Source organism: Micromys minutus (assembly GCF_963924665.1).
Source record: "Micromys minutus genome assembly, chromosome: 13".
Lineage (NCBI taxonomy): Eukaryota > Metazoa > Chordata > Mammalia > Rodentia > Muridae > Micromys > Micromys minutus.
The window spans coordinates 826322-848336 of record NC_137982.1 but is presented as its reverse complement, the minus strand read 5'-3'; the positions used below and the strand labels follow the sequence as shown (position 1 = coordinate 848336).

The window sequence follows — 22015 nt, the reverse complement described above, 5'->3', positions numbered from 1 at the left end:
CTTCTCTAACTTACCTTCCAGGACCCGGGGAGGCTAGCAGTTGCTAGTTTATATTTAATCAACTAATTAATAGTTTGGGTTCATAGTTATTTCTATTTTACAGAGTGGCTATAAACTCCAAGAAATCACCAGAAGATCTTTTTAAGGACCCAAGAGCAGGGACATTATGCAGAAATCTTCTCTTTAAGCTGCACAAGGTACCAGGCTTTTCAAAGGAGTTTAGTGGGCATTGAGGGAGGAAGGGCTCTGCTCTCCAGACAGGAGCCTGCACAGCCAGGAGGGGAGCTGCAGCTGCCTCTGAGCTCCTGGTGTTCAGGAAGAAACCTGCGTAATAAGATTCAGATGGAGGCCTGTGGACAGGCAAGGCTGGCTGGGACAAAACATTTCTGAACCTTGCTCGGGGTAGGCCTCTTTCCTTCGGTATATGGAAGCCAGGTACAGGGTGTAGACCAGCCACACTCAGAGCCCAACCACACAGGGCCTTCACGTCTTTAGGAAGGTAAGACACCATACCTATTGCTCAAGAAACTGCCAAATCTCAGCCACAGGGAGAAGGTTGCCCGTCTATTGCATAGCATACTTATAGAATATACGGGGCACAAACAGGCTGGAAACAGCCTCCAGAAATCTTTGAGAGAGCCCCAAAGTTCATCTTACCTAGGAAAACTAGGGTAGAGTGACTTTCAGGTTCAACACAGCGCATGTGACCCAGGTGCTGGTGGCACTCTGGTCCCTGTGTTTTGAAAACGTACAGGTTGGCCTTAGGAAAAAACCTGATGTCAAGATCATCAGTGTCCTCCCCAGACATTTAGAGGCTTATTGACATTTACAGCAGTCTCATCCTTAAAAATACAGACATTGGGGTCCCTTTTGGGGAGGGAGGTGACAGGGTTAATTTAAGGGCTGAGGGAAGCAGAGAGAAAAGGCCTTGAAACCACAGTGAAGCCAACCAGATTAATAGAGAAAGAGAGAGGGGTTACACCATTAGAAAGACAAAGAGAAAAATCATGCTGGAGCAATAGAAAGGAAATCTAATATCAACTAGGGAAAAATAAATGGAGATTAGGGCAAACAAATTAGCTTTAATGGGTTCAATGCTAATACAAAAATAACAGCAGAGTTGCGAATGCCTTTGAGGGAAGATGGGATAAAGAACCTGGGCAGTCATGCAGGCAGTGGAGATTATGCTGGGGGTGGCCAAAGGGGCCAGGGGAGGGGGGAGAGGGAAGGCAGAGGTGGAGAAGCACGGGGGAGAGGAGGCGTAGGGCCTGCTCTCTGAGAGGAAGGGGCTAGCATCCTAGTTGGGTCAGAGGGATGATTAACACTGGCTAGAAATTAGGTAAAGCAACTAAAGAAGACAGAGGACAGGGGACCCACAGCTGGACAGTTAGAAGGTTTGAGGTGAGCAGAAGAAAACAAACCAACATGGAAGAGCAGGAGACACAAAAGAATTGCATTTTTTTTTCCTCACTGGGAAAAAAAAATCAAATAATGAAGACATAGACACCAATCCTCCAACAAAAGGAAACCTGGGAAGACTTAAAGTGGGTTTGGGAAGCACACACTTGGTAGGTGGTGAAGGCATGCTCACTCATAGGGTCTGAGTAAATGTGGAATGGCCATCCTGCTGCCAGAAGCAGCAATGGCTACAAAGTGCAGGCTGTGTGTTCAGGCATCACGCGGAGAGCCCCCGGCTTGAGGGTCAGTTCTGGTCCAGTTGTAATGTGCAGCCTCGGGCAGATTACTCACCATCTCTACTCCTTACCCTGCCATATGTAAAATGGAGGAGATGTGCTTTCTACCTCAAGGGCGGCAAGTTTACTGGAAAGATGTGCTCCCTGTTCTGCTCGGCTCGGGAAGAAGCTTGTCTCTTATGTTGCCTGAGCTTTTATTCCTAAGCAGTGACTAACTCAGGAAAGGGGGTGAACACAGAACACAAACCACCTCCCTCTTCCTTTTCTTTTCTCATTTTTAAGGCCAACATGGGCAAGACACAGGCCAACTTTGGCTAGTGTTCAGTTGTCCCCCTTTTATCCATCATTTCTCTCCCCCTTCTGCATGTATGGCACCCCCTCCGTAGCAGAGTACCAGAGAAGAAATGATAGTACTGCCCCTTCTCAGCCACACCACCCCCTGGGCTAACCCAAGCAAGGGCATCTTCCCCTGCCTTCTAGGAGAAGCCTTCAGATCCTACAGGGAGATACTCTGATGTGGCTGAGATTCAGACCAGAAACTGCTGTTGGTTTCCCCAACTGCCTTAAAGCCTGTGGAGAAGCAGAGCCGGCCAGATCAGAGGAAGGCATCCGAAAGAATTCTCAGGAGTCAATGAGTAACCACCCAGTCATGCACTTCAGGGGGAAAAGGACCCCTACGGCATCCAGAACCAAGCTTCTCTCATCACTAAGGACTGTAAAACACTAACACCAGAAAGCAGCCCAGGCAGGGAGCTCAGCATTGCAGGAGGGTTTGCTAGTTGCTGAGATGTGAAAAATTAAATTGAAACTATTTCATGAAGAAGCATCCATGAAACCATAACTCCCAGAGGATGGTTATCAAGATGGGTACAGCAGTGGTAAACCTCAGTAGAGGGCCTATTAAGCCCAGGTTCCATTCTAAGTTCCATAGGTGGCTCATCCAAACAACATATCTACACAGAGGGAGGTGAAGGTCATAACTTAGAGGTCAAGTACAGGTTTTCTGGCCTCTGTTCTATACAGCTTCAAAGAATGAACATTAATGGACACATGAATCTCATCTAGAAATCATTGCTGAAACACATGGGTAGCAGAAGGCTGGAGGACTTCTTGCTCCAAGTAGTCACTGGATTCAGCAGCATCAGTGGTTCTAGGTTCCAGTTCTCATAGAGCTTGATTCACAGGCCTCCCAGCAACATCTGGGCAAAGCCATTGATCACATTGCCCAAGTTCCCATAGAACTGACTTCAAGCACCAAGTTTCTTGTAGTATCAGGTCTTTCTTTGCTTTCTCCTGCCTAGGGGCAGTGGCTTTTTCCTGTGATTGCCTATCTGTTATTCAAGATGGTTCAAGATGGTTGGACCAGAAGAGTGTCAAATTTCAGACCTCCCTTCTTGAGACTGAGAGCAAGTCTCCTCATGTCATCACAGTGTTCATCTATGTTTCTCATACTCCTCACACCATTCCTTACAAACCCGAGGCCATTTTGTGTAAGGTTTTCATGCACCTGTGATCTTAGACCCATCACAGAAGTCAGGTAAAGAGATTTTAACTTCTCGGTACTGAAGAAATGTTTTTGGAAAACGTTTCACATTTGGGGGTTTTGAATTAGGGATGACCAACCCAGATCTTCATGACTCTTGACTTCTACCTTTGTGCATTTATAGTCCTTGACACACAGGAAATTTTGTTTAAACCCAGCTGCTGAAATTCCTAGGAACATGTTTCCATCTTCTGACCAAACTAGCAGAAGAATTCCAGGGAAACAAGCTTCTAGAATTGGATGGATTAAGTCATGGTCCTTGAAGGCAGAGCTTGCGCTTCTAGGCAGTGAGGTGCAAGAAGCAGTTTCTTTCCTTTTTTTAACTTACTGAACTATGAAAGACACAAAGTACCACTGCCCACAGATACATGGGGTCACTTTCTCCTCAAGCAGGCATCTGAGTTCTCAGGAAAGGCAACTGCTACTACTAATCCTGTCTCCCCAGGTTCATGGATCTTCTCCCCAACATAATGGCAAGCCTCCCAAGGCCAGAGCTGTGTAGTTACCCCAAAATTCTTCACAAAACCTTTGTGACCAGAGTTAGAAGTAAAAGGCTTCATAACTAGGAATTTTAACACCCACACTGAAGACAATTTCCTCATTTGTGAAAAACTCTAACAATAAAATAGCACTTCCTTCCCCATAAGTTCCTCAAAACATGAGACCACATTCATCTATAAAGCTGGCTTCTCACAAAGGGATGGACCCTAGGAGGTCCATCCACTTAATGTGACCATCTGAGCTTAGGTTAGTGCCAGCAGAAAGACCACTACATCCATTTTGTGCATTCTTCAGAAGCAGTGGAACTCTCTGCTTTCCCAGGCTGTTATATGTGGATCATCTTCTTCAAATACTTAAATCTAAGAATCTGTGGAAAACAGAATTCCCTTGAAGGCAAAATGTATATAGTTTCCTCTAGACCTCTTTGGGCCTGTTTTCCTCCCCCTCTGTCTTTGTCCTTTCTGCCTTTCCTGACTTTTTCTTTTTTCTTTTTAAATTCAGCAATTAAACATTTATTAGAGAAAATCAGTTTGCAGTATCAATCAGGTCCCAGAATGTGGCAAACTCAGTGTCCCCCAGTCCTGTATTCTAATACATACAGTTACACTGCGTACAAAAATTATCCAAGCAAATGCAGCAGAATCTTAGGACAATGGTCCATGGTTTACAAATATTGTGAATTATAAGGGAGAACACCCCCTCTGAATATTTTAGGTAGTTCTCATATACTGAATAGCACTAAAACCAACGGTTAAAAAAAAATTACCCAGGTCTTAAAGTGAAAAGGAACAGCTTCCAAAATGTTTTTAGTAGCTGCTTTGGGATTGTGGCCTTTCTGGGTACCCATTCAACCCTAGACGATAACTATTTTATGATAGCATAGTTTTAAAACAACAATATCCGAGAAAGTAAGCTTCACAAAGATAATTTTTTTTTTCTTTTTTGCTGATATTCACAGCTATGTCCAAACTGATGCCTGGGTAACAGTGAGGAGCCTAATAACCTGTTGGATGAGTAAATATCCCATAAATTTCCCTTAAGTACTTAAATTACAGGCATTATTAAAAATATATATTATATATCATTTGGCTACAATCATATGGTTTTAAACATTTGGTACTACGTTAGTGAGGTGAAGGTCTGAAGGAAAGGTTAGAAGTCCAGAATTCAGCTGCTGAGAGTCCTCTTCATTGAAGAAGTAGTTTTCAAGATTCACCCCAGAAGCCAGCCCCGTCCTTGAATCTCAGCAACCCAGTCAGGGCGAGAGGCAAGGAAAGATGAACAACACCAGGTTGAAAAGGATGAAGAGCCAGAGATCCAGCCAGTAGGAGTGCTTCAGAAGCCAATTCTTGCCAGACTGAGGTGGCTCATTTTGCTTCCTCCTTCCAGCTTCGAATGAGCCCGTCCACTCTTGGACACCGTCAGTACCAGATGCCAGCTGGCTCACCAACATCTCCATGTCCCTGACTCTTTCTTTTCCCTCCAGTAATGAGTTAAATAAGCAGGAGTCAGTATCACGGCACACAAGCGTCACTTTTATGCTAGGGCTTCAGTAAATAACAGTACCAATATTGACAACAACAGCAACAACAACCCCTGAAGAAACAGTGTATGCAGCATGACACACTCACTGGACACTTATCATCTCCTAAATGTGGCACTAGAGCTTCGTCCTCAACTTCTTTAGGAGAAAGAACCAAAGGGATCAGGCAAGAAAAAACCAAAACAAAACAAACTGTGGAGGACTTCCTGTAAGAAGTTAACTCTTAAGATACAAGTGAAAAGAAAATAAAGTCATGGTACTCCAGGCATAGACAAGGACACAGGGCAGGACTTTGGCACCGTGACAAAAGTGGTAAACCGTGTGTGCGCTAGCATGGAGATGTTAAGGCACAGATGGTGAGACATGGGTCAGGAGAAAAGAGAAAGGTCAGTAGGTGTTGTCTGATAAATTTAGACGCTTGGGTTACCATTAATGGAAGGATGCCATGACTTTCTTTAAGCATCCTTGAACATGGGAACGGCATCCATGTGGGTGTACTGATTCCCACCTGCATGACAAAGGTTAGTTTCATGGGAGGGTTCAGGGGAGCGCCCTTCCCTGTGTATCTGTGTCACCTGGGGGTTTCCCCTTGTTCTTCCTGAAATGATTGCATTGCTCTAACTAATTTAGCATTATTCTTTAATCCCATAAACTGTCTCCTTGTTTAATCTTAAGTATTAAACATTCATTCGCATGTTGATTTGCCAAATGTATAACTCCCCCTAGACTATCACTGGAATAAAAGCTCCAGGAAGGTGAAGTTTAGTTTTATGTTTTCACGTCTGCTAATGTGTCTAGTATGTCATAGTGCATAAGAAAATGTTGAATACATGGGCTTTTTAATGCTGAAGACAGCTAGGAGATATTGGTGTGAATATTAGAGATAGAAATGATGCATATGGGATATATTTATTTAACGTGTTGCATAATTTAACTAAAAATGAAACAAATATTTTTTACCTCAGATGGCTTCAGTCTGATAACAAACAAAAGTCACTTTCATTTATATAATTACTCAGAGATTTGTGTCACCCTAGACAACCTTCTTCTCGTTCATATTTCTCCTGACTGTGAAAATTTCCCTCCTCATTTTCTCAAAAAACAGCCAGACTTGGTGCTGCATTTTGACGAACACGGTGTGATAAATGTAGAGGATGCTAGGAAGCTGTCTAAACAAAGGCTCGTCCTAGTCTGTAAATAAAGCAAAGCTCCTTAAAGGCCAGTGGCTCCATGGAAAACCTCAGGGTGAACGGACACAAACTAGACAAAGGGGAAGGAAAAAGTTCCAAGTGAGGAAACCCATGTGCGAAGGCTCAAAGGCAGCAGGTGCGCCACCAGTCGCACAAGAGCCGTGAAGGGGAACGTGGTAGAAAAAGGACTTCGATGATGCTGAAGAGGCATGCTCCATGAATTCCCGGGGCTGCTGCTGTCCTCAGCCAAGAGAGCTTGGGGTATTAGTCATTATTTAAGAGGTTTCCTATAGGACATTGAATGTATAAGGAGAGGGGAGACTCCTCTTACTTATGAGGCTATGAAAAGATGAAAAGTTGGCAGAACTGTAAGAATGGATGGCCCTGTGGAGGTGTGGGAAGGAAACCAGCACTGGGCTGTGAGGGAACATGGAAGAGACAGACAGGGTGCAACAGAAAATGGGCAAGTACCCCATTAGAGAGAAATGGAAGCAGAGGCTGGTCGTGGAAGGAAGAAGGAAGTTAGTGTGGAAGCCTCTTCAAGAGGGAGAGTATGGCTCCCTCTTCCTACACATCACCGGGTGTTGGAGCACATGAGGCTCAGGAGGCTGCTGGCCCTGCATGGGGACACAGGAAAGACAAGCAGGATTTCCTCTTAAGGCATTTGGGTTGAAAGCAACAAGAAGAAAAGAGTTTTGTAGTAAGGGAAAGAATTTTCAGGTAGGAGCTAGAGAAATAGAGATAGACAGATAGATAGACAGACAGACAGATAGAGAATGAATAGATGAATTTCATTTCATTTTATATCCTGAGTATGGACCTAGTAGAAAGTGAGTGGTAAACATTGATTTTTTTTTGAAATGGTTGAGTCAGTTTCAAGAATATTCGAAATATGAGCAGTCTACGAGAAGTGAATGAGAAAGGTGAACAGTCATCTTCTTAGACACTGCCTCATCTCTAGCTTCCCTCATAGGACAAGCAGTGGGCACAAAGCCATCATGGTCATGCAGAGAGGCCGGATCCATGATGCAGCTCTTCAGCAGGACAGCCTGGGTTTGATGTTCACTGACTCTCACAGATTGAAGTCATCTGCTATCCTGATGTGAGACAGTGGGATTCTACGGTCCTGGAACATCTTCTTTAGTCACAGTTTGAGACAAAGCCCTTGGATTTTTATCCCATAAATGTATAAAGTCAAGATAGAGATGTTGTGAGGTTGTGGCCGTGGCAGACTTGAAAGCCAGTGTCCTGGGGAAGGGCAGCACCAGACTGAGAACATCCAAGACAAGTTAGCATTGCCGAGGCTTGTTCTTCACCAGGGAGGTAGAAAGTGTGACTTGAAGGGTACCCCGAGGCAGTCGCTACACCTCTAACTATAGTTGCCAAGAGTTACCCACTCTCGAAACAAAACCAAAAATTCCACAGAGAGTAAAATTCAGTTTTGTTTTTGTTTTTACAGCACATGGAGCTATTGTTATTTGGGGATTAGCTTGAAGGAATCAAGATGAAGAAAGAAAAAAAAAGTGGAATGGGGTGTGAGGTCCCCTGATAGGGACAGAGTCAGGTGCTAAGGCTTGGCTCTCCCCTTGAGGAATACATAAAGAAGCCAAAGAGACAGTGTTGGTTAGAGTCGGTGAAAAGGTGTGCTTCTGTCTTAAGTGCTTGTGTAATGACAGTTTTAAGTGATGTCTCTGTTTTATTCTCTCATCCTTACTTCTCAGAGCCTCTGAGTGGTGAAGAAATTACCAAACAGTATATTTGGGTCTCCCACAGTGGTCATTTTCCCCAAACGATGCTTCTAGACAGCAAACATCGTCTAAAGCTTTAAAGACATGCAAATTTATTTAAGTCACCCTAATTCCTCCTGCCCTGTCAAACTTGTTTCCCCATCTGAAGATACATTCTCAAGAAATTCCTTCTATCCGGCCAGGCTTCCTCCTACATCCCACCTCTCCCTACCCACAGCTCTCCAGACAAGCAAAAGCCCTTTGCTTATGAAGTTTCAAACCTCTTCCTGATTTACACTTTCCCTAGCCCTACCTCTGGACCAACCATGGAGTTCCTACTGGTCACTGGCTTCCGGCCTTAAGGCCCACCTGCCCATAAAGTACAAAGCAGCATGGGAACAGTGGGCAGCAGTGCCTCTCTGAGGGCAGGAAGGAAGCCTGTACCCACCTCTGGGCATTTGGTGGTGAATCGCCTAGAGAAGACCACTCGCCCACACCGGACACACAAAACACAAAAGCCCTTCCATCACACACTCAACTCAGCCCATAGAGGCTGCTCTCCTGTGCAGCTGGCCCTCCCCAACCTTTCTTTCATGCATGATCTATGGAAGCGGGAAATAACATTCAACTTGGTCAAGACTTTATGCAAGGAATTTTTTACTTTCTATGGCTACTTTATTTACTTATATATTCATTCATTCATTCATTTCACTCATTCCTTCGATTTCTCACTGTGTGCTTCTACCTCAACACAAAGATTTTCAAATAATCTGTCTCTGTTTCCCAAAAGGGTTTGAACATTCATTGCTTAATTCAGTAACATGCATACCCAGGGCTTCGTGCTTGAGTCACTATTAGCATTTTGTTAATATGTGTGGAATTGAAATGAAAGTCATTAAATACACATAATAATTATAATTCTTGAAAAACAAAAGAGTATCATCTTGTTTGTTTGTTTTCTCGGCCAACACCTAGCCAAACCCATTGGTTCCAAAGTCTCAGCATTCATACAGTCTAGAAGCTTCTTCGAAATACGCTTTTTAAAAAGCTTTTGTTAATTCTTTGAGAATTCCCTACAATGTATTTTGATCCCATTCTTCCAAATCTTCACAGGTCACCCTCCACCTCCCTATCCATCCAACCCCCACCTTGTGTGTGTATGTGAGGGGGCACATACACACACATGTTAATCCATGGAGTCAAGTTTGTGTTGACCCACTACTTCTGGGAGTGGAACCAGGTGTTGCACCATTAAAGAACTATTTTTTTTTCTTTCCTATCAGCAATCAAATACCAATAGATCCTCAGCTTCAAGTTCTCTTCAGTCTTCCATGATGGGCTCTTGTGTGGCATGAGCTTGTGCTGGTCTTGTGTGTGCTGTAACAATCCTTGTGAGCTTGTATGTGCACCTGCTTTGTTGTGCTCCCAAAGCACTGTTCCCTTGAATTCACCAACACCACTGGCTCTCACAATCTTCCCACCTCCTTTTCTGTGTATATTTCTGAGCCTTGAGTAGAGGATGTGAAATTTATGTTCCATTTGGGGCTGAGCATTCCGAAGTCACTTTCTGTCTTCACAGTGGACAGTTGTGGGCCTTTGACAAACATAAATTCTTGGTTTCACCCTAGATTAACTGATTGAAAAACTTAAGGCATTGTACTCATTTGGTTTTGATTCAATAAACCCTATGACCCTGGTGTTATAATCAACCACATTATTGCTACAGTGAAAACCTTTATATTTATATCAAGACTTTCAGCTACTGAGCACCTTCATCCCAACATTGCTGTTGCTATTGTCAGTAGCAGGTACAATAAAAAAGGCTGTCAAACTCCATGTCATGCCTACAGCTAGAAATAGCCAAATCTACTCAAATGATATGGCTGACACACATAGACTCAAGACAGAAGCATGACCCAAGGTCTTCCCCAATAACATAATTCCTTAGAGAAGTCACAGTTCAGGGGCCAGAGTTGTGACTGCTGTGTATGTAGTAAGCATTTGTTTCTAAGATGCTGAGTCAGACCTTAGGATAATTTAGGACCCTAGTTTGTACTGTCTCTATTGGAGAATCACATGAGTAGATTGTGGCTTTTGGTTTTGTTTTGTTTTCAGGCAAAATGTTCAATTTGTGTCCCCTCTATAACTAACACACACACACACACACACACACACACACACACGCACACGCACATGTACATGCACACACACACATGTGTATCTATCTGATTTCCAGATAGATTCTAGCACAAAGATCTATACTCCTTTCAGCAAAGGTTCTGGGGAGTAAGAACAAAGTAGGCCTGCCTAAAGTCTTGTACATTTGAATAGCTATCTGATGTGCCCTGGTGTTCAGAGTCTAGATTCCCAAGAATCAAAAGGCAACAATGAGAAAGTGAGAGGTAATTTTTCCACAAGGGGCAGAATGACCAGTGAGGGGTCAGAGGAATGAGTTTAAGAGCAAGTAAGAGCCACATTTTTCATCAGCTGTGCTGGTCTGAAAGTCGCTGAGAGATCATCTAACTCACGGAAAAGCATTAATCAGGACAGGTGGTCTAGAACAGGACGGGCAGAAGCTGTCCTGGAAGATGGACATCCTGTCCCTCACACTTGGTGCGTAGCCAGTGGGTTTTTTCTCCTAACGTATTGCACAGGACAGAGGCTTATGACCTTGTTTGTTTGTTTCAAGCAGAATTATCTGTTCTGTTGAAGACATCTTGGGACCCTGAGGAGAAATTGGGAGGTGGTTCTGAATGTGCTAAGTTAGTGGGTGATAATGGGCACAGTGTGCCCAGCAAAGGCACTTCCCACCCTTCCCAGAAATATTGTTAACTGGTCACACTGGCCTGCTATCAACTTTTCCTTCTTGCTGGTTGGTTCTCTACGACTCCCACCCCCAGTACAATACTGGCTGCTATGCGGTAAGCTTCAGGATGGTCCTAAGTGTTTGAGCTCAAACCATCCTGATCCCCATCCACACCTAGAGTTCTTTTACTTCCCCACGCCAAGCTGGATCACCAAATTCAGTTCTTGGTACGAGAAGATGCTGGTCATGCTCAGGCGATGACACTGTCATCGTAACATCGCAGAGACAGGATCGTCTTTAGCCAGCGAAGGGATTGGGCCCCTAATCACTGTCTGAATCCTGGCTGCTCTCCACATAAGCTGACTCATTCAAGTGAAGCCACGGAAAATTTTTTTTTATGGCTTTCTCTTTGGAATTGTATATCTCAGTCCTGAAATTAACCCAGTTTTAGAGTTGAAAGCAGTGCAATCTAAGAGATACCTACCCTCTCAACCTCAAAACCTTTGCATATCCTATTCTCACGGTTCAAACAGGACCTAGTACTTTTTTGCCTTGAGTCTCAGCTCACACTTTTCGAAGAACCCTTCCCTGACCAGGGGTGGGTCTACTGATTCAATAATTACCTCTCTAAACTTGAAATTCCAGAAGAGATCATGAGGGATGCTAATTAGCTGGTCTAGGCTCCTACTCTGAGAAACCCTGTGAGGCGGGTGCAAGTATGCAGGTGGCTTTATTCACCTTGGGGCTTCAGAAGCTCAGAAAGCACCTGACGTATACTAGGCTCAGCAGGCATGGGTCTGACTAGATAGGTATGGTCAGAATGAAGTACAGAATCAGTCCAGAGGGTTGAGTCAGGAAAGCAGTTAAAGCTTGGCCTGCCATGCGCCGCATCCCTTCACCCCCGGAGGACACAGTGGTACAAAACTCCTGGGGTGTCTTCCGGTGCATTCTCAACCTGGTGTTTTAATTCTCCAATCTATCAAAAAGAGACAAGAACTTGGGGTTGCTTAGGTGAGGCAGCAGCAGACAGGGCTCAGCCCATGCTCCCTACCTCAACCACACACTCCCTCCTTTGCTTCTTTGGTGTTTGTGTTATAAAATAGGGTTCTGTGGTTTTGCAAGGCAAATGGAAAGACCACCCATCTCCTCCTGTACCTTCACATCAATGGAAAGAAAAGGACGTCAGGGGAAAGGAGATATTTTCTCCTGTGTCACTCAGCTCAGTGTCAGCTTAAGAAAACCCCGACTTCCGCACTCCTACATGTCTGCATATGGAGGGGAATGGGGGACAGAAGACATTGATATGTGGCATAAAAGGCTGGGCTCCTGAATGGGGCGAAGCAGATCTAAGGGGCTCTCAGATGGCCATGTGCTTCTTTCCAACACTCTCACATGACAGATTCGCTGAGCAATTTATGCCCCTTGTGCCAGCCTCCCCGGGAGGTGTGTTTCTGAGTTCGGTGGGGTGCAAGTGGAGGGAGCACTGAAGGACCTGACCATGGAGTGGCCAGCATGCTCTCACACGGCTAATTCTCACCTGACATTTATCTCCTGGTTCTGACAATTGTCCTTGACAATGCTGTCTTTTTAGGCCACGGAGGGCTGAATCAGCTAGGAGGGGCCTTTGTGAATGGCAGGCCTCTGCCAGAAGTTGTCCGTCAACGCATTGTGGACTTGGCCCACCAGGGGGTGAGGCCTTGTGACATCTCTCGACAGCTCCGAGTTAGCCATGGCTGTGTAAGCAAGATCCTTGGCAGGTAAGCACGAAATTCACCACAACTCTTCCTGCAAGGTTTGTCTTCTGTGGTCAACCTCATAGCTGCAGACCCATGTACCATCTGATTTTGTGTGTTTTAAGCCCAAACTTTCAAAGTATTTGTTACAAGAGGCAGTGAAAATGATTGATGAAATCCACAGCCGCACTGAGTCGGCCTCTCAGCTAGGCCTGTGGCTCTCGTAGGATGACTCAGAAACATGGAGGACTGAAAACCATTGACCCATAAGACTCAGTGGTGGCTTACAGCCCTGGCTGTGCAGAGGGTCAGGATCTAGGCTCCAGCACAGATCAATAAAATGGAGTAGACTCAAGTCTTGACCTCACTGAGGTGACTCTGGTTATATCTCATGGCTGGGGCTGAGAACTGCAGGGCACAGGTTCAGAAGGATAGGGGACACCAAAGCCTCCGACATGTCCATCAGAAACATTATTTAAGAAGAGAGTTTGGGAATTCCGGAGTTCCATGACCTGTCCACCTTACTGTCCAACCCACCACACAGACCCATATGTACGTTCAGGGAAATTAAGGGGCAGGGCAGTAAAGAAATTTGCAGAGCTCTGGCTCTGCATGAAATTGCTAGAGGGGCCAAGGAGAGAGTATTATTAAGAAGATTGTAGAGTCCCAGAGAAGAGCCTTGAATGACAAGGACAATGACCTTTTTAAAGACCTGGGCTTTGTTCCATTCATGTGGAAGAGACCAGAGGAGGCAAAGAAGACCAGAAATTTGATTAAGCCTCTCTTCTGTCAGCCAACTTGTTGTGGGGTAGACAGGCTCTGAAGGAGGGAGCTCATGTTTGGGGGTTGGCTCAGGTCAGGAATTCTAAGTGAGGCTGGACTTCAGAAGCAGCTTTAACTTGAACCATGGAATTTGGTAGGAAACCAGAGAGCAAAGGGTAAAGGAGCTGGTTCAGATTTGGACAAGACACAGGTGACCCAGCAAGACAGTAGCTGGCTTTCCTGAGTAAGATCAGGAGAGCAAAGGAAGGAGTCCTGAGGGAGTTGGTCATGCTAAGAGAAGGTGGGTGAAAGAAACAGCCACGGCAGGCCTGGGACTCTCCAGCATCAGTACCTGAAACATCCTTTCTTACAAGGGAGATCTTTGTGCTTTCGGAGGCAAATACAGAGAGCTGGCCTGAGGAGGGGTCTGTGCAGAGGGTACTGCTTTGGAAGCACCATGAATCTGCCCAAATAAGTGAAGTCTTGGAGAGAAATCCAGTGCTAGGCTGAGCAGAAGTGGTGTGTGTGTGTGTGTGTGTGTGTGTGTGTGTGTGTGTGTCTTAGTTCCGCATCTCTCGGGAGACTCAGAGGGAACAAAGGTTCTGGCCAGGTTCTTATTCAAAGGCCCCACCTGCTTATTGGGTAATTTTGGGGGGTTCTCTATTGGAGTAGGTACTACGAGACTGGCAGCATCCGGCCTGGAGTGATAGGGGGCTCCAAGCCCAAGGTGGCAACCCCCAAGGTGGTAGAGAAGATAGGGGACTACAAGCGGCAGAACCCCACCATGTTTGCTTGGGAGATCCGGGACCGGCTCCTGGCAGAAGGCGTTTGTGACAATGATACTGTGCCCAGTGTCAGCTCCATCAACAGGTGAGAGACAGCAGTTTTTGGCAACCTCCTGGGCCCTAGGGTTCTGGAAGATTCCTGCAAGAAACATGAAGGGCCTGGCTTGGGTGGAGTGTTTTAGGGATGGGGCTTTCGTTTGAAGAATCAGAAAGAAGCTGTTCTGCCTGGCACATGCCACTCCTTCCAGCTTCCTGCTGTGACTCCTCCCTCTGTCCCAAACACCACCTTCTCTTTCATTCTGTGAAAGAAGTCCCTTGATCCTCTCCTGGCCCTCATTGACTACTTGGTCATGCGTTCACTTTTGCTCACTACCTTTTCACCAGACAATTGCTCACTCATTCATTCATACATCATTCGTTCATTTATTCTGTATTAGTCCCCAGAACACAGAATCCCTGACCTCCTAGAGTTTACAGTTTAATGGTAACACAGAGCACCCACAAAGACAGGGCAAAAATGGAGCTACTGATCCTGCTGAGGCTCGGAACCTATGGTTACTTGTTTTTAGAAAGTCATAAAAGCTTTTCCTTAAGTAAAAAGCAGTGAATAGGAATTAAGTAGATGAAGAGGGATACTAGCGAATTCTGACATGGCATATAAAGGCCCTGGGGTTAATGAGAGCCTGCACACAGCGATGAAAGAGAGTCATTTGAGAGACAAGAAAAGCCTGAAGTACTCTGACCATAAGATGCTGGAAGAAATGGCCCCCAAGAAGCCAGTGGGCACCAGAGCATATTCCTGCCTTTGGTGCCTGAGCAATAGGCAGCCATTAGAGTATTTTAGGAAGGAGGCTGATTTGTATTTAAAAACACTCACTCCCACTGAAAAGGGCAGAATCAATTAGACTACGTGGGGTTCAGGAAGGGTCACTGGAGGGGCAGAGCAGCTGGTGGCTGGCACACATTCAGATGTTAACAGTGAGATACAAAACATGGTCAATCCCAGGCTAGCAAGGTTCCATCTACAGTTCACTGTTAAGCTGCTGCTCTACCTGTGCCTTGAGACAGCCATGTTTCTAGTCATGCCCAGGACGTGAGCAAGCTGGTATGAGAATGGAGTCCTAAGGGGGCTGTCATGAAGGTGAGTGAACCTGGGGCAACCGCAGCTTCTGTTTCTTCCTCTTTTCCTAACAGTCCTTCTGCTTCTTCACAGAATCATCCGGACCAAAGTACAGCAGCCATTCAACCTCCCCATGGATAGCTGCGTGGCCACCAAATCCCTGAGCCCAGGACACACACTGAGTGAGTGTTTAGGGATCTGACTGTCCCCATACCTTTGAACGTGGACCGGGTACACACGTACAGACATAGACACAGCCACACAAGAGCATATGGATGCTCGTTAGCCTGTACGTGGACTGAGTTATTACCCTGAGGCAAAGTCTATTTCCATGCTCATGGGATCCTCATAGGAATGTGGTGAAATGGATACACGTCAGACAAATGTCATTCTGGGAAGCCTTCTCACCAGCAGGCCTGAGAAGGGCTGTAGGTCTCCAGGGCCTCTGTGCACAACATAGCTTTGCTTCCATGGTGGCGGTAGTGGCCATGTGGAGTATCCCTCCTATTTCTGACCCTCTCCTTATTCCTTTGCAGTTCCCAGCTCAGCTGTAACACCCCCAGAGTCACCCCAGTCAGATTCCTTGGGCTCTACCTATTCTATCAACGGGCTCCTAGGAATCGCTCAGCCTGGCAGTGACAACAAGAGAAAGATGGACGACAGTGAGTGCTCAAGGGACCTGTGGGTGGCACGAGACACAGGAGGGCACTTTGCTCAAGACAAACCTTTCCTTCCGTGGTCCTGGCTTAGCAGGGCTCTGAGACTCCTTTTCACAGGAGCCTGGGTCCTTTCCCTTAGCTTGCCCTATCCCAACCTCCTCAGCCCATCTGCTCCCCTGCTTTGGAGCGCTTTGGCCTGCTGGCTTGGTTAAGGAGTCTCCTGAAAGGGTTCTTCCTGCCTGGGGGCACTAGGTGACCAGGATAGCTGTCGGCTGAGCATCGACTCACAGAGCAGCAGCAGCGGTCCTCGAAAGCACCTTCGTACGGACGCCTTCAGCCAGCATCATCTCGAGCCACTTGAGTGCCCGTTTGAGCGGCAGCATTACCCAGAGGCCTATGCCTCCCCCAGCCACACCAAAGGCGAGCAGGTAAGAAGCTGGGGTGCAATAGATAGCAGGGTAGGCAAGCACCAGAGCAAAGCCTGTCCTCTAGCCATCAAAACAACTTCAAACTGCTCATGAGCTCCGAGCACACACTTGATGCAGTGCCCAGCTATGTGCCTTACTCACCAGATGCCTCCGTACCTCCCTGTTCACACACCCCAAGTCTGAACTCTGAGCCTAGTTTGCTTTCAGGGCCATCCTTTTGCCTCTAGTGGCTTTCTCCAGCAATAGAATCGGGCTCATACCTTTCTTAGGATGACCTCAACACTACTGGCCCTTTGCATAGTCTAGGATTGTGTGACTCATGTGCTCAAGCACAGGGGCCTCGTTCACACCTCTCTGCCCTCGTACATCATGTGCCCAGCTGTAGAATGCCTTTCTTCTCACTACTCTGCCTGGAAAAATACCAGCTGGCTGGGACTCAGGTCAGTCACCCTCTCCATGAATTCGTCCCTGTCCCTCACCTATGATTCACCCCTTGGGACCCTGTCATCCTTTCTGTCTCACACATGATTCCTATTGACTTCTCACGGTGTTTCTTAATAATCTAATGGGGGTGACGGTGGGGTAAAGACAACAGGCTTGAGAGCCTCATCATCATGGTCTCAGGGCTTCAAGGTGTACCTACAGGCTTGCCTCAAGCCGTGATAGTCCGACCATACCCCAAAGAGGTGCCCCATCTCTAGACTCTTACTACTATTACCACCTATTACATTACTAGTATTATTACTATTATTATTATTAATTACTTTTGTCTTGATGGAGATCAAACCTAGGGCTTCACACACACTAGACAAGCCTTCTCCTTTTGAGGAATATCCCATGCCCAGTATTCTAATAGCTATCCAGCAAAGGTATAGTAAATAAATCAACCAATGCATCAGTTGAGAAATCAAGAATGATAAGGCACAACCTACAGAAAGATTTCCTCTCCAGACCTTAGGGAAGGACAAATAGGTTATAACAGAATGGCTTCTGTAAAAAGCAGACAGATATGAACATTTTCATACTGAGGTTGACAAATATCCCCAAAATGCAAACAGCCACTAGGAGGCATTTACTGTTATCTGTCAATGGTTCCAGTGCCTGCCTCTTTCATCCCATCTAGTCAAACAGTTCAGGAAACTCTTTGGGGTATGGTCAGACTATCACGGCTTGAGGCAAGCCTGTAGGTACACCTTGAAGCCCTGAGACAATGATGATGAGGCTAACAAGCAGCTGAAACATTGCCAGCGAATGGCTGAGCTGCTGGCCCTGTGCCAACGCCCACAGCTGGGCAGGCAATATGCGTCAGTGATTTTTATCAGCTTTGGCTATGACAACTGTGAGTGCTGTAGACCGAGTTGACTATTAGCAGAGCTGGGGAGGGGGCCTGGGACCACTTCTGATAGCCAGAGCTTGGTTCCAGAAGGCAAGTGTTGAGCCTGCAGGAAGCTTATTCTATGGTGGTGAGCGTGCAGAATGCAATATGCATATACTAGCTATCCTTAGAGAATAGTGAATCCCTACTGAGGAGACACTGGGCATCTGCTGGGTCTCAGAGCCATTTACTGGCTTCATCCATAAGTTCTCCGAAGGACCTTGTTTTTTAGGAGAGCCCCTGTACCGTGCTGGAGGATGTGCATGGAGGATCTTAGGATGAGAGACTTTAGAACCATCGGAGATTTGGGCCACACAGCTCACCTTTCAATCTGTATGAGGACAACTCAGGCACTGGAGCATGGGGGATTTGGAAATAGATGCTGCAAAATTTATGGCTGCCAGCCCTAGTTTCATTCATACGGATCATTCCACCCTTGCCTATTTTTGACATGGTGATCCCACGAATATTTTTGGGAGGTTATGGGGGTCCAGACATGGTTTGTGTGTGTAGCTCTGGCTGTCCTGAAAATCACTTTGTAGACCTGGCTGGCCTAGAACTCACAGAGATCCACCTGCCTCTGCTTCCCAGTGTTGGGATTAAAGGCATGGCTCAGGCATTCTTATATAAAGACTAAATGAAGCCTGAGTATTTGGAAATCATCATGCTTATCTAACCCTCTGCCTAGAGGAGCAACCTCTAGATGGTTTGAGTACGTGTCCTACAGCTTCTCCTTCCGTCCCTCACTTGGTCTTCAGGATGGGTTGAGTGGCAGGGACCCTAGCCTGAACCTTGCTCTTCTTACTGTTTCTGATTGTGCCACCCCAAAGGAACATGTCCTCTCATCCTGGCACAGAAGGCTTGAAAGGCAAGATAAAACAAATATTTATGCATGGTCTTAGAATGGAAAATCAGCAAGGGTGAAAGTGACCTCATTTCTAATTGCAGGGCCACTCCCAGGTGATGTTAGAAATCTGTGTACCCTTCCTCTAGTTTGTAAACCCAGCACTGTGGGGATCAACAGAATGAAAGAGAAGTTATAAAGACAGAATGTGGTCGTCACTAACTCTTCCTGTAGTAACAATACACCTATTATTCTAGCTGAACATCTGTGCTTGCAACAATTTCTTTAAAAATCACAGTTAATATTTAATCAGCTCTGCGCAGTGGTTTCTAGGACTCTTATTCTTAAAGGTAGGAAAAAGGAATCAAGGCTCAGAGAGCTCAGATAAATCACAGATTTCTGCAGAGTTTTGTAGAATCAAAACCGTAAGTGATTTCAGTTCTGAGTCATTATGCTTTCCTGTCCCCAGTTCACGTTTAAGCCCAGAAAAAAAAAAAAATCCAGCCATCACTGGCATGTTTAAGACACTGACCACAGCACCCAGTTCTCTAACTTTTTCTTTGGGCTGGGTTTGGAACTGAAACTTGAATTTTAATATGTGTTTTGCTGTCAAATCAACACATTCACAAGGCATTTCAAAGTTTTCTTACGTTCTCTAGAAATTAAGTATTTCGTTCAATTTCACTAGAGTCTGAACCACTCCACCCTCCTCTAAGTAGGCCCCCTTGGAAGAATGGAACTGGAGTGCCATTTAGTCAGTAATTGCTGCTACGTGCTGATGGTGCCCTGGTGGCCTCCAGAATTGACTGCAGCTTCCAAAAGTGCCCTGCATGCAACCAGAAAGCATTGCGACTCCATTGTGACTCCCCGGAGAACTGAGCTCAAAAGAAACCGCTGAAAACAATTGTCTTCAGCGGAGCTGTTATATAACCATGGTTCAGTCCTTGATTCCAGTCCTGCACAACATTCGGATAGTGCTGTGTGAAACGTGAAATGCGGCCTGCATGTGGGGAGTGGGTGTGCACTGTCTACCCCAGGGAAGGGCAGCAGAGAGCCGAGGGGAGGATGTACTAATTCATGCCTACAGCCTAACAAATGATTTTCTCAGGGAGTGCTTTAGGCCAGACCTTTGCTCATACCAGGGAACACCAGGGGAGTTGTAGTGATGGCTGGTGCTGAACATAACCCCAAGTGCTTGACAGAATTTTTCAAACAAAACGAATCCTATATATCTTTCAAGGTGAAACTATGTTTTTATGTGCATGGGTTATGTAACCCTGACATATACTCTTACAGAGTTGTATCAGTGAGCTATTCAGTAAGATAGCAGTGTAGCCAGGTTGTGAGCTCTCTGGAAGTGTAAGAAGTGATCACTGTACTCAGTGTAGGGGCAGCAGAGCCCGAGTCCTTACACCAGCTCTCAGGAGACAGTGGCTTCCTTCAGCTCTGCACTTGCGTTTCCTAAGCAGTAATCAAGCATTAGTACAGTAAAAGAGTGAGCAGCCTCTCCTGCAAACAGTTTCAGCCCTGGGCCATGTGATGAACTAGGAAGGAGAGCAGCACCCTGTCAGGACACGGCCCTCTGATGGCCAGTCTGTCACATACCTGGACCTCTATGGCAAAAGTGGGCCTTGAATTCTGGAACTTGGAAGGGCCCTAAGTCAGGTCCTGGGAGAGTTCCGGGGCTTTCGGTGGGAGAACTTGCCATGGGAGGCTAAGAGAAAACAAGAGGAAGGTACAATGAGCCAGAGAGCTTTTCCTAGGAAGACTAGCATCGCCCACTGCAGAGACAGGCAGAGGGTCAGTAGAAAGCCAGGCTTGCTCCACCCCTGTTGACGTCCCTTTCTTCTCCAGGGGCTGTACCCACTGCCCTTACTCAACAGTGCCCTGGATGACGGGAAGGCCACCCTGACACCTTCCAATACACCTCTGGGACGAAACCTCTCGACTCACCAGACCTACCCTGTGGTGGCAGGTAGGATGCCCAGAGACTCCCGAACCATCTGGTCTCTACTGTGAGGGTCAGCTTGGGCTTGGGGCCGGGGAAAGCAGAGGCATCCGGCTGGCCGGAGGAAGGTGTTTGGGATACTGGCCTGGAACGGAGAAGTGGGCTATGCTTACTGGGCCTTAGAGTGGAGGAAATCCCCCTGAATCTCCCCAGTCCTAACAGGGAGAGGCCGAGCACACATAGACTTCAGTCTCTCATCCATCTACACTGGCAGAGGGCACATCAGGGAGGTAGAGCCCTCTGCTCCTCCATCTCATTCCATACAAGAGCTCTGCAGCCATGGCTCTCCATCCTAGACTACTCCTTCAGCAGCCAGGCCCGCCTCTCCCCACACCCTCGCCCCATCTCATGGTTTGTCATGTTTCCACACCATCATCTCACACCCCTCTCTCCTTGTTGTCTCCCTCCCTCCGGCAGATCCTCATTCACCCTTCGCCATAAAGCAGGAAACCCCAGAGCTCTCCAGTTCTAGCTCCACCCCTTCCTCTTTATCTAGCTCCGCCTTTTTGGATCTGCAGCAAGTCGGCTCTGGGGGCCCAGCAGGTGCCTCGGTCCCACCCTTCAATGCCTTTCCCCATGCTGCCTCCGTGTACGGGCAGTTCACGGGCCAGGCCCTCCTCTCAGGTATGACAGGGAGGTCCTGGGCTCTGTAGGTGTCATGGGGCGGGTGGGAGGTCCTCCAGGCTATCTCAAAGTCTGAGGCTAATCTCACTCTTAGGCTAAAGTAGTCCACCATCACCCCATCCTCCAATTTATCAAGCACATGGGTCTCTCCCTATGGGAGAAAGGAGAGTCAGAAGTAGCCACTTTGGGGGTGCCAGCAAGTGGGATAGATCACTCCAAAAGCCTGTGGACCCAGACTGAGAGCCAGGTGCTGTAAAGTCTGAACCTTTCATAAAGTTCGAAAAGAAACAAGGATAAAATGAAGAGGGGAAAGAGCTCTTGAGCCAATTTCTGAACTAACTTCCTGGAAAGGAATTTTGAGTCCCTGTCTCTGGCCATCGCCCAGGAGAGCGGCAGCACCGTTAAAGGGCACAGGGCACGGAGCAGCAGTCTAGGCTTTAACCTTGGTGATTGCACAGCGTCATGGCTGGGGGTGGTGCAGTGCTGGTCGTGAGGCTTAAAGCCTGAAGGTGGTTAGGGACCTCTGGAGCAAAACTCTTGTATCCTGAGAAGGAAACAGCCCAAGTGGAGGAGGGCCTAAGTACAGCCTCCAGAACAGAGCAAGGGCTCACCTCTGCATCTTCCAGAAAGAGCATTATCCCAACCAGTCAGGACCCGATCCATTTCTGAAGGA

General features: G+C 46.6%; 1 protein-coding gene across 1 annotated transcript in view; it reads left to right on the top strand.

Annotated features, from left to right (window-relative positions):
* The window catches only part of PAX8 (paired box 8), a gene marked incomplete at both ends in the record, with an annotated part of 52525 nt that overhangs the window by 17321 nt on the left and 13189 nt on the right, over positions 1-22015 (top strand). Inside the window, 7 exon segments of the mRNA XM_080927344.1 lie at positions 12596-12761; positions 14169-14369; positions 15498-15586; positions 15941-16066; positions 16316-16491; positions 20565-20685; positions 21136-21342. Coding sequence (XP_080783470.1) covers positions 12596-12761; positions 14169-14369; positions 15498-15586; positions 15941-16066; positions 16316-16491; positions 20565-20685; positions 21136-21342 — 1086 coding nt within the window.